The 13,744-nt window shown below is 37.8% G+C and overlaps 1 protein-coding gene across 23 annotated transcripts in view; it reads left to right on the top strand.

Annotated features, from left to right (window-relative positions):
* RYR2 (ryanodine receptor 2) overlaps nucleotides 1-13,744 on the top strand; it is a 781,807-nt gene that overhangs the window by 333,303 nt on the left and 434,760 nt on the right. For all 23 annotated transcript variants that reach the window (XM_035280524.3, XM_035280523.3, XM_054248004.2 and 20 more), the window contains 3 exons: nucleotides 1,296-1,374; nucleotides 3,883-3,995; nucleotides 13,213-13,312. In XM_035280524.3, the coding sequence (XP_035136415.2) occupies nucleotides 1,296-1,374; nucleotides 3,883-3,995; nucleotides 13,213-13,312 (292 nt within the window). The remainder of the gene's footprint in view (nucleotides 1-1,295; nucleotides 1,375-3,882; nucleotides 3,996-13,212; nucleotides 13,313-13,744) is intronic.

Genomic DNA, 13,744 nt, shown 5'->3' with positions numbered 1-13,744 from the left:
TCCACCTAACCTACCAGCATATCTGACACTGATATGCTGGTTCATCTGCCTTCTCCCAGTCACAGAAATGCCCTTAGCTGGATGGACCCTATACCATAATGAGAAATTTCTAGGCTTTGTATTAATTGTGCAGTGATTCTAGAGGGGCTTTCTGGCAGTGCAGTTGCTTGGTGACACTACCGTATTTAGCGTTCCCACCACGTTCATCTTTGTGTCTCTGTTCTTACAACACTTTGTGGCATGGAAGGTGGGAGCAGTAGGCTTTAAACACGGTCCTAAACTTTATGTTCAGGAATATGCAGCTAGGAAAACCTAAGGGTGGCAAGAATAAGGAGATGATGGTGCTGCATGAGTTTGATTCCTCCTGCAGAAATGCACACGTATGTAGACACATGAAAAACCTCATCTTGGTGCGGTGATATGCTGTGCACCAAAATAAATTCGAAACGGATTTCAAAGAGTTAAACGTTTTTTAATGAAAACAAAACTAGAAGATAGAGAATAGTTTTCAAATTTGTTTGGGAGAAAAATTTCGAGCTGTCAGACTACATTGTGCTTTTGCAGATGATCATGAATATCACATCCCCAGTTACTTGTCTTCCTGTACTGACAGAGAATATTTCCTTAGCCTTTTATGAGGGGAAAAAGACTACAATTCCTTTAGGATATTGTCCCTAATGCATGCTATTCTGCCTCACAGACATTTAAAAATCTGGCCTTTGTTCAGAAGCATCCAGATTTTCAGGAAAACACTGAGCATAGCAGGGATAGGTGGAGGCCAAATTACAGGGCAGAGAAAGTCTCTGCTGATACGACTATACACCTCAGTAAGGGCCGGTTGCGGTGGCTCATGCCTATAATCCCGGCACTTTGGGAGGCGGAGGTGGGAGACTGACTGACTCTCGGAGTTTGGGATCATCTTGGGCAACATAGGGAGATCTCATATCTATGAAAACAAAAAAATTAACTGGTTGTGGTGGTGCACACCTGCAGTCCCAGCTACTTGGGAGCCCGAGGGAGGAGGATCGCTTGAGTCTAAGAGTTCGAGAACAGCCTGGGCAGCATGATGTAACCCCATCTCTACAAAAAATAAAATTATCAGCCTGGCATGGTGACGTGTGCCTGTAGTCCCTTAGCAGGCTGAGGTGGGATGATCACTTGAGCCTGGTAGGTTGAGGCTGCAGTGAGCTGATACCATGCCATTGCACTTCCAGCCTGAACAACAAAGTGACACCCTGTCTCGAAAACAGACAGACAAAACCTTTACTTACAACTACTGATTTTGTATTTTGTAGTATCTGTGCTGCCTGTCCACTTCCCGGTCTTCAACCGACAAGCTGGCTTTTGATGTTGGCTTGCAGGAGGACGCCACAGGTAAGCACCTTGTCCTGAGATGAAGCCTTGTTCAGAGAGAGCCTTGCAGGGATTGTATTAGAAGAAGCCAGGACATGTGATACACGGGATGAATGTTCTTTTGGACGGAGTCAGGAAAAAATGTTCTAATGGAAATTTATCCTGGAAGAAGGAAGTGTGTAACATTTCTCTTGGGTATTTCCACATCATGAGTTGGATGTTCAAACTAGGCTTCAAACCATATTAATGTGCACTGATTCGTTTATGAAGTAGTTCTACATGTCTCTCTCATAGTAAAAATGCTTTTAAGTCTAAAAATGTAACATACTTGATTCCGACATTCAAATATAAAGGCCAAAAATTAAAGTCTCTTTCATTTATCTGCCCACAGGGCATTCTTCTATGTATCTGTCCAAACAGACATGCATTTTCAGATTTGTGAAACAAAAATTTCCTTATTAACACATTTATTTTTTTGGGGAATCAAAATAGGAGAACACAGACTTTATGTTCTTCTCAGTGCTCTGTGGACTTTGCATTTACTTTATATACCCCTATAAAATTGGACTGTTTTGTCATTTACAATGAGCATCCATCACTTTGGAATTAAAAATAAAGACCAAGTAGAATAAAGAATGGAAGGAAATAGTTCAACTTTTATTAAGTTACTTCTTTCAAGCATGAGATCAAGCTTTTCTCTTACTCCACTCCCACTGTTTACAATATTTTCCCATATTCACTAAATTTTTTACAAACAACAAAAAGGTAAAAATAAAGCTATGTTTACCAGTCTGATAAACTTTTTAATAGTCCAACACATCATCTTGTAGAAGGAATTCCAAGAACCCCAGGCACCAGAAAGATAAATAAATATATTATTCTGCTTTTGTTCTAAATAGGCTCCATCATTCCTCTGTATTGTTGCTAGTTTTATAGTTTTCTTATTTTAATTAAGGCATTCCAGCACACAGTTAAATGAGAAAGTTGTCAGTTCTGTCTTCAAAAGAAGAAAAGACAGACATAACCTAGAACTTGTTTTCATCCATTGAGAAGATTATATAATAGTCAAAACAAGTCGACGATTCTCCCTACGTCCTGATTCTCTTACGCTACTCTATTTTTTCCCATAGTTCTCTACATCTTTTGAATTTCTCAGTTATTTATTGTATTTATCATTTGTTGTCTGCCTACCTTCATCAGAATTAAACTTGCAAGGCGGATAATTTTTTCTTCCTTGTTTACGGATCTATCCCAGCCACTTAAGCAATGATGAGTCAATAGTGAGTGCACTACAAATGTTTGAGTAAATGAATGAAAAACTACCTGCAACTGTAAAAATTTGAATTGGATGAATGAAGAGAAAGAATTCTGCCAGGTGACATTCAGGTTAGATTATGATTTATATAAGAAAAGCAAGTTAGGCTATGATTTCTGTAAGAAAAGCACAGATTACATCTTGACTGTAGGAATACTTACAAAATATTATTTGGTAATTCATTTGTTCATGCATGCAAAATGAATTTGTATTGAGTGCTTATAATATGCTAGTAGGAGCTGGAGAAACCTCAGTAAACGAAACATACCAAGTCCCACTGTTAGGAATTTGCATTCTGGCATTGAGGAATTAGTCAAGAAAAAAAAGAGTTATGGAAAAACCACAAAGTTGAGTGAAGGGAAAGAATGACAAATGGTGACAGATGTCATGAAAACACTACTCTCATTCTGGGATAGACGTTGCATTTAGGTCTTAAAAAGTATTATGAACAGAATGAATAATGGTGTGCTGAAGCTTGTATGTTAGGTATTGGGAATGAAGAGTGAAGGAGAGACATGTGTCTCGTGAGGCATATGCTTGATTTGTCCTAGAAGAAATTGGTTGATGTAAACCAAGATCTTTTGTAATTCATTCTTCTACAGAAGGATTCTCTTATATGTTACCTCTAGAAGAATAGTAAACACCACATTTTAAAATAACAAAAAAGTAAAAAGGGGACTGGATAGTACAATCTTTAGATGACAGTACTTTGCATCCTTTTTTGAGTCAGTATCCCAAAACACTACCAAGAAATTTTTCAAAAAGTTGTTATAACACAGTTGTCACATCACAAAACCCAGAGTCCTTATGAAAATTTATCACATCACAAAACTCCAAGTGCTTATAAAAACAGAAGATGATTTAATAGAAACCAGTTGAACAGTATAATGGCATGTGATTGTGTAAGAATAAAATCAGATCAGTGTGAGTGGAGAATTTAGTCTTACGTGAGTATAATTAAATTTCCTTGTAAAGCAATACATGGTGGGAGCAAAAGACATCAACCTTCCCAAAGTATCACACCCAGTTTCTGTGAAAAGAAGATTAGCATCTTTTTCTAAGCTAAGTCTTAATTCTTTATCTTTTCCTGGAGTAGGAGATTAATGTGCATTAATTCCAGATTTCTGAATGTTGTGTTTTTGGAATCATTGGCCGAGAAAGTAGATTTTATTAAGAGGAACTTTTTTGTGTTTCACGTATTTGTGTCTCTGCAGGTGAGGCTTGTTGGTGGACCATACACCCTGCTTCTAAGCAGCGATCAGAAGGAGAAAAAGTAAGAGTTGGAGATGACCTCATCTTAGTTAGTGTGTCCTCTGAAAGGTACTTGGTAAGTGTGGAAAGTAGGATCATTTATCTGGTGATATACTAAATGACAAGTCAATACAATGATCTCTTTAAGGTTTATATGGTAAATTGTCTATGAAAATTGCTTATCAACACTCCTCTATCTCTATTAGATTAATTATAAGTAACTTCCTAAATAGAAGAATAATGTGATGTGAATAGAAATATAGCTTATCAGGTTTGTTTAGGCAGGCTTCCCTCGTGACCTTGAGATGCATGTTCATGATATTGATTGCACCTTTTGTTAAATTTCTTTATTAATAGAATGTAAATGCAGTCTAATCAGAAATTTAAAATTCCATAGTCTTTATTTTCTGCTTGATGCAAAGGCTATATTTACTGAGGTTGTGATTACCTATTTTGATATTTATGAAAGCAAATTATTATGTGAGAAATACTTGCCACGTTAAGAAAGGAGAAATAGACAAAATTAGGAATAGTTTGAAGTCTATCATTGACATTGCATTGTTTCAAAGAGCAGGGACTGGAAATGGGAGAATGAAGAAAGAAGTTTGTGTTTAATCATTAAATGCTGTATTAGTTTATTTTCATGCTGATGATAAAGACATATCTGAGACTGGGCATTTACAAAAGATAGAGGTTTATTGGACTTACAGTTTCATGTGGGTAGGGAGGCTTCCCAATCATGGCGGAAGGTGAAAGACATGTCTCACATGGCAGCAGACAAGAGATGAGAGATGTGTAAGGGAACTGCTCTTTTAAAAACCATCAGATCTCATGAGACTTAATCATTATCATGAGAACAACACGGGAAAAACTTGGCCCCCGTGATTCAGTTACCTTCCACCGGGTCCCTCCCCAACATGTGGGAATTCAAGATAAGATTTGGGTGGGGACACAGCCAAAACATATCAAATGCAGTTTGAACTTTTGTGGTGAGGTCAATATGTATTTAATTTATTAAGTAAGTTGTAGTTTGCCAGAGAATAGTCCTATACAGAAGTTTATAGTAAGTTGAAATGAAGATGTGAAGGATGCCAGAGCAAAATACTCGTTTTGTTTTGAGGTTGAAAAGTGACTAAATGGATATAAAATACCTCATGTTATATACAGAAATGACTAAATAGATGTAAAGTGAGGCATTTTATATCTGTTTAGTTGCATGAAATTTTATGTGAATATTCATATGAAAATATTCACATGAAAAATTCCAGGCATCACAGTGTGTAATGATTGAAACAAAAATCTGAAATAGAGCATGTGGCAATTTATTAGATACTGGGTTATAGAAAGTGTTTTACAACTACCATAAATCAAAATGTAGTTCATGTGTTACTGGTTTAGGATTAAGTAAGTAGTTGGTACCCCTTTGTTCTATGAACACGAAATAGGGTCAGTTTGGAGGTGTTGTATGTCAGTTTTGGTTTACCAATACGTTTAATTCCAGATTTGAAACACTTCTAGGAAGATTGGTTTTGTTTTGTTTTACTTGCTTTACAGAAAAGGTAGTGATGAAGACTGGGAAATGGTATAACAGTGCCTCGTGTAACTGACAGAAACTATTAAATAGAGTGTCTGATGTTGCATAGCTATAGGGAGGCCTGGAGCATTTCTCTACTTTTGTCCCTTAACCAATGTAGGTAGAAATAGTCACCATGCGAATACAGGTGTGCAGACTGTAAAATAACCATTTATTAAGCCCTTCCCATATGCATGTGCTAGCTATGTTAAGATGATGTCTTTTGATCAGATGTGCAGTTTGAATTGTAGTTGTACCTGGAATCCAATAGCAGTAGAAATAATTCATGTACACTCTTCAATATATAAATTATACACAGTTTTTCTTGATTTTGACATAACTGTGAATTTTGTTCTTGTTATACACTGTGTGCTGCTGCTGTGTATCAGAATTTATTTGACAGAATAACGTCATTTCGCGCTGAAAAATTGAATATTCAGACCTCACAGGGCCAGGACTTGGAACATCTATTCTGCAACTACCTTCCTGAGAAAGCTGTCTCATTGTGTGAATTCTGGCTTTCTCGTTTGTAAAATGCAGTTGACACTAATAACAATACTCAGTGCCAAGGTTATTGTGAGGGAGCAGTGAGGTGGTGGATTTAAATATGGGCAGAATTAAAAAGCACTATACAAACAAAGGCAATAATAATGATGGTGCATGAGTTTTACCTCCTATGAAAGGAAATAACCTTATGATTAATTCAAATTTACGAGTAATTTCCAAGCTACATTTTATTTTATTTTCTCTATATTTTGAGACAGGGTCACTGCAGCCTCAACCTCTTACCTCCCCAGTCAGCCTTCCAAGTGGTTGGGACTGCATGAAGGTGCCACACCTTGCCCAGCCTATGCTGCATACCCAGTTATTTATGTTCTCTTTCCTGGTAATCTTTTGTATGGAGCTACAAGAGAGCAGTCAACCAGGTTGTTAACATTTGCTTCCATCTGATAATGAAGTTGTTGCTTTTATTGTTCATCTCTATGGACCTAGCATATAGCAGAAACAACAGGAAAGGCCAGGGACACATTATTCATGCTTTCCATTCTCGAAGAATTAGTGGAGAAAACAAATCAAACACATATGAAGCGGTATGAGGACATTGTAAGACAGTAAGTACACTTTACAGTATAGGCTACAGATGCTGAAGGATCTTCCTATGGGTATAGAGATGGTGAATTATTATCTTACATTCCCACTGCGGTGGATTAGTAGCAAGTATATGAAGTGCTATGGTGTGGATTCAAAGACTTATATGGAGGACTCAGTGAAAAGGATCTAGAGAAATTGAAAAATCAAGAAGTGAGTTCATAAAAGGACTTTGGGATAGACAGAGGGATTTGGAATAGTCTATAGAATAACTAAAGATGGGCTGTATATGTATTTGTTTATTAGTATGAAGCCTGGTGAGTGAGTATTAACCTGGGTCAGTCATGTAACCTTTTGAAACCCTTAGTTTCTTCATCTGGAGTCTGGGGGATAATAAAGAACTTAACTCATTGGGCGTGATGAGGATTAAATGCTGGAATCCAACAAGGCTCGTGATTCTGTGAATGGCACATAAAAATGACTTAGTAAGTTACTGTCACTATTTACCTGGGAGATTTGTGCCTGTTAAGAATGATTAAAGAGGCCAGGCACGGTAGCTCACGCCTGTAATCCCAGCACTTTGGGAGGCCAAGGCGGGCAGATCACTTTAGGCCAGGAGTGATTAGATTAGCCTAGCCAAAATAGTGAAACCCTGTATCTATTGAAAAATGCAAAAAATTAGCTGGGTGTGTAATTTTATTTTACCCATGTAATCCCATCTACTCAGGAAGCTGAGGCAGGAGAAGAATTGTTTGAACCGGGGAGGCAGAGGTTGCAATGAGCCAAGATCATGCTACTGCACTCCAGCCTGGGCGACAGAATGAGAGACTCTGCCTCCACTCCCCTCCCCTCCCCCCCCAAAAATGGTTAAAGAAACGGCAGATATTTAGCCAGAATAAGAGATAGTTGGGAAAGAAAGAGTAAAGGGAACATTATAGGTGATATGAAATAAAGATCTATCATGTGAAAGCAAGGTTCATATTCTGAGGCAATACTGATGTTGTTAAAAATAAGTTTAAAAATGTGTATGATAACAAATTAGTTAAAACTAACTTCTAAAGATAAACGTTTCCGGTCATTGATTTTACAGCTCCTTAGTCATCGATGTCTATTGACTGATGAACTATCTTTTTTCACTAACAGTGTTGGTTAAACTAAGATTAAACTCATAGTGTATGGGGTACACTAATAAAGCTTACAACCATTGCAATTCTAAACCGGTGAAGACTGGTTTAGAGGGCTGGTTTTCACCCTGTCCTCTGAGAAGCTGCCTTCTGGACAGAAGGGGAGGCTGTGGTCAGCACCTGGGTGGGATTGCTCCTCTGTTGTCTACTTTGTATATTGAAAATTGAGGCACAATTTCTGAGGTATAAAGAAACTTAACCTCTAAAAATGGTTGTAAACACCTTACCCAGATAATTTCTTTTCTTATTTTTGCCATTTTATATTCTAGTGTAAAAGGATATGTTAATCTTCTTTTCAAAAATATCCACAAGGATATAATTTTTTTTTGCCCATATTGAAAATTGTCTTTTCTTTTAAAGAAGGCTTTAGCAAAACACCTTAAGAGAAATAGACAATTTAAAATAGAGAAAACACTGCCAAGTAGATATTACTGACTGAATTTATTTGAAACTAAACAATATAAAGCTTACAAAATAATTTTTTCTGTGTTAGGTGCAAAAATCACTCCAGTATGCACAAAGGTTTTCCATTTGTGGATTGGATTGTTTGCATTGGAAATGTAGATTTCCAACTGTTTTTCTTCTGATTAGGTTACTTAATGAAACAGGTCAAGTGTTTCTGATCTGTGAAAACATTGGCAGATCAACTGATTAAAATATATTAGGAGGAGCAGGATGCTTGATCTAAATGGTGATGAAAAACGCTTAAGAGGAAGCTCTTCTAGGGTTCAAAAAATTTACTTCTTTCTTACCCACCTCTAAATTTTTAATAAAAAATGTAGGTAATTATGGGTTGCATAATTGCTGAATTGCCTCAAGTTGCGTGAAAATAATGATAAAAGAGTGATCATAAATATTTTCAAATGATTTATTACATGAACCAATTCATTTTTGATTAATTTGCCTTGAGCCTTTCTTTCCTCTGTGGCTCAGGTAATGGAACCATAAAATGTTACATGTGGAAAGAGCATCTATTTCTCTGCCTCTCGTTTTTTTTTTTTTTCAGAAGAAAAAACTGATGGCTGAGGAGTAATGTGACTTGTTTGCTTGTGCTTCCTGTCCCTAAATGACAATTTCTTCAGAATATTGCATCACCAGGGCCCACGTCCCTGGAAGTTTAATAAGAGATGAACGAATGAGTGAATAAGTGCATCAGATAAGGGTTCCATTCAGATTCTTGGTACGAACTTTTTGTACCATGGATTTCCATTGCAGACTGATAAAGCTTATTGACCTCATCATAAAAATGGTAAAACACATAAATACACAGGATCACAAAGGAAACTAAAGGTATTGAAATACAGACTGTGTAATCCAGCTTAAGAACTACTGAGAAGTGATTTATCATGTCCCTTCCATTTCTGAGACGTTGTGCTTCTGTGATATAATGTCTTGTTACTCTTGGATCAGCAGTCTTGATTGATAAACCTTCCGTCTACTCTGCACTCCAATCTCCTTTTTTTTTTTTTTGAGACGGAGTCTTGCACTGTTGCCTAGGCTGGAGTGCAATGGTGTGATTTTGACTCACTGCAACCTCCACCTCCTGGGTTCAAGTGATTCTCCTGCCTAGGCCTCCGGAGTAGCTGGGATTACAGGTGCCCACCACCACGCCTGGCTAATTTTTCTTTTTTTTTTTTTTGTACTTTTAGTAGAGGTGGGGTTTTACTGTGTTGGCCAGGCTGGTTTCAAACTCCTGACTTCATGATCCTCCCACCTTGGCCTCCCTAAGTGCTGGGATTACAGGTGTGAGCCACTGCGCCCGGCCCCAATCTCCATTTGTAAATACAATATCCTCTGAAGGTTCATGTGTATATTAGAGCTTGAAAATCACGAATCCTAGGGTCAAAGCGAGACCAGGGTGCCCAGAGACTGGTCCCCAAAGCCTCCGTACTGCTCTTGGTGGACTGATGCTACCACATTATTGGGTAAGTTATACAGTGGTTATATATTTCAGCCTAAGGCCAACTTGGCTTTCATCCTCTGCCAATGTCTGTTTTTGCTTTAAGGATAGCTCATCTTGGTTTCAGTCGTTGAAACTGTTGTTGCTTTCTGAATATTGCATACCACAAGCCTGATGCGATGTTGTTTTTACCCAGACTTCCCTTTCCTGTTTAAGCAGCAAAATTGGAAGCATTCAAAGTAGAATATTTTCTTTAGAAGAGTAGACTTTATTTAGAGAACTTTATATTCCTGTAATGTGATCTTAAGGACATATTCAGGACCTTTTCCCACAGACTGAAAGTTTCATATGTTTGATTCTCTCATATTTATTACTTATCTTTAGGCGTAGATATGATTTGGAAATGGCTTTTCTCACTTCCCTACCCTGCTGTAAACTCCTTATTGCCTTAAATACAAGGTCCTTGGTCTGGCGCCAGCCTTTGTCTGCGGACCTATCACTCATTCCACCTCTTAGCTGTGTGTGAAGCTCTGGGCTGTTATGTATGTCCCTGTGTCTCCACCCTTGAGCTAACACCCTTGTCTTCAACACATTCCCCTTATCATGCATTTCCCTTCTCAGAACTTCTTAGAGGGCCAGGGGTCCAGTCCACTCCTGATAGCAAGCTTTCTGGTATATTAAAAATAAAAATCCCCTGCCGGGCGCGGTGGCTCAAGCCTGTAATCCCAGCACTTTGGGAGGCTGAGGCGGGTAGTTCACGAGGTCAAGAGATCCAGACCATCCTGGTCAACATGGTGAAACCCTGTCTCTACTAAAAATACAAAAAATTAGCTGGGCATGGTGGCGTGTGCCTGTAATCCCAGCTACTCAGGAGGCTGAGGCAGGAGAATTGCCTGAACCCAGGAGGCAGAGGTTGCAGTGAGCCGAGATCGAGCCATTGCACTCCAGCCTGGGTAACAAGAGCGAAACTCCGTCTCAAAAATAAATAAAATAAAAAACCCCAAATTGCTTAACAAAAAATGTTGGTATGTTTTAAATGTTTGCACATAGCACATTAACATTAATGCATGTACTCAAATGCAATGTATGTATACACTTGTTTGGAGACGGCATCTCCAAATATATAAATGTGAGACTCAGGCCAAGTGATCCTACCGGCTCCCTCAAGGCCCCCAACCCATGAGAAACTCTGCTCTCATTTTGTTGTCCAGAGCATTCTCTTCTTACGATTCACACATTTTGTTGTTGTTTGTTTGAATTTCACTCTTGCTGCCCAAGCTGGAGTGCAGTGGTGCAATCTTGACTCACTGCAACCTCCAACTTTGGGTTGAAGTGAGTCTTTTGCCTCAGACTCCCAAGGATCTGGGATTACAGGTGTGTGCCACCACGCCCAGCTAATTTTTTGTACTTTTAGTAGAAATGGGGTTTTACCATGTTCTCTAGGCTGGTCTTGAACTCCTGACCTCAGGTGATCTGCCCACCTCTACCTCCCAAAGTACTGGGATTACAGGCGTGGGTCACCATGTGTGGACTGACACCACAACATTTTTTAAGGCTTTTTCCCACATTCCATATCCTTATTTATTTATTTTTAATTTAATTGGTATATAAGTTGTTGGTACAAAACGTCACATGTAGCCCATGCATATACATATATATGTATGAGCTACATGTGATATTTTGATACATGCATACAGTGGGTAGTGATCAAATCAGGGTAATTGGGATATCTATCACCTCAAACATTGCACACAACACTTTATATACTGAGGTACAGCATTTTGTGTGTGTATTTTACTCTCTATGAGATTACAAGCACCCTTGGACTGGAGAATGTGTACTATTAACATTCATTGAACCCATGATGAATTAACAAATGATGGTAATCTATTTATCATAATATTGCTTTTACTTGGTCACAAAATATAAGCACGGGTATGTTGAATTATTTTCAGAGTGTGATTAAAATTGGTATTATTCACATAGATTGTGTGTGTGTGCATGTGCACGTACATTTTTTATACTAAGTCATTGAAATAGGAGTATGTATGGAATAAATTAAAACATGCTTTTAAGTTTATGACACTTTGATTTTATGATTTTAGTTAGCTTCTCCACATACATGTTTATTGAATAACATTGCCAGATGTTAGGAATACAGCTGTGAACCTGTATCAAGTAGCTTCTAAAAGGGCAAAAGAAAATGAGCCCAATAATTTAATTGTGTGATCATTGCTTTGAAGGGAAATATATTTTGCTTGTTAAAGCAGATGGGATGTGATTTCTTTGTAAATGACTAAATAGTATTAACATATTGGAGAAGAAATTGAGTCAATAAGGGAATCTTAGCTGGGATTATGTGTAAGAATGACAGATGGAAGTGGAGAAGAAACTGTACCAAAGCAGGAAGCTAGTTGAGGTTGAGGAGAGGACTAAGCAAATTACCGCTAAAGCTTATGTATCAGCTGGTACACTTTCAGACTAACTGACTGGAAAAATTACTGACAAGTACTGTGTACCTATCACAGTGTCAAAAGTTTCTTTGGTTTTATTTTTAAGAGAAAGAAAGTGAAAGACCTCTTCTCGATGGTGACTTAAGAAGAGTATCTTTATGTTAAAGAGACCCTTAGGATGTTTAAAAGGCTTGTGCAGTACACCGAAGGTGACTGGGAAATTTCTGGTCTGATTGAAGTCTGTGAAAACTTGGGCTGGCATCAGCACTGGCAAAGTGTTGTAGAAACATTGCAGGGATATTGGCGATGTTTACTGAGAAGACTCCACAAAAACAGGTGGTTGCTCTAATGTAGTTTGAAATACTAGAGTCAGCCAAGTAATGGTTAGTGAAATAAGCAAGGCATATGGCTGTGCTCATAATTTTGTTTTTCTTAGTTAACATTTGATAATTCGGTCTTATGGCTCTAAAATATATTAAGTATGTTTTATTTTAATATGTTTCTATTTTTAAGAAGGAAAATCTGAAATTTGGTAATATCTGACTTTTGGAAGAAATTGATCTCGGTTTTAGATAGCTTTTAGGAAATATCGCCATCTAATGGCTGTTACATCAAATTGCAGATCACAGTTCCTGAAGGACTCAAAGGCCCCCTACAATGCCTAAGGACTTCATAAAATGAAGACTCCTTAAAATTGGTCAAATAGATTTCACTTATTTCGTCATCAAAAAACTGTAAGAGTGTGATATGCAGAAAACCTAATTATAATTTTAAGTGCCCATTTTGTTCATCAATAATCCTTAAGACAAAACTAGCATCTTGTTTCAAATAAATTTATTTAGTATATTCATTTATGCATACTTTGATTATTGACTTAAGTCAGTAACTGTTCGAATGAAGTTTAAACATTTCTAACTTCAGAGAGGAACTTCGTTTCTTCTGACTAGTTTTTTGATTCTTGGATGACAGGTCGAAACAGATGTTCTCTATGAACATATCCAAATCGGCCATGTTAAGTTTGCATTGCTAGAAGCGTTTACATGTTATGGCTTACCAGAGTCTGAAGTGATGCCTCCTTTTGCCTCTTGATACAGCACTTGTCTTACGGCAACGGCAGCTTACACGTGGATGCTGCTTTCCAGCAAACTCTGTGGAGCGTGGCCCCAATCAGCTCAGGAAGTGAGGCAGCCCAAGGTAAAAACTCCACTTCAATTAGAAGGCCTGTCCTTCATGCACAGTTGACAGTCATCTTTGTAATTGTGATAATGAGCTGATTGTTAATTAGAGCTCTTTGTGTGTGTCTAAATATTCTGTAATGCAGATACCTGACATTTGAGGATCTTGTTTAAATTGCTGTTTTGAAAATGAAGCTTGGGTAAAGATTTATCTTCCCTTATTTTTATGCAACTGTCAGCTTCTGTTTATTTGTATGTGTCTTCTGTGATAGCCTCCTTTGGATTGTTCTCTTCAACTTTTTGACCTTGGGGGATTGCCTGGTTGGACTAATGTCAACATTCCTTGATTTCTGGGGTCATGCCTTATAGCTGGATCATGAATTTTACAATGAAGTAGGGTTTTCTAGGGAAAGATCTTCATATGTTCTGGTTATTCCAACTTATATAGGTT

This window comes from Callithrix jacchus, chromosome 19 (genome assembly GCF_049354715.1).
Source record: "Callithrix jacchus isolate 240 chromosome 19, calJac240_pri, whole genome shotgun sequence".
Lineage (NCBI taxonomy): Eukaryota > Metazoa > Chordata > Mammalia > Primates > Cebidae > Callithrix > Callithrix jacchus.
This window is presented reverse-complemented; position numbering and strand designations above follow the sequence as displayed.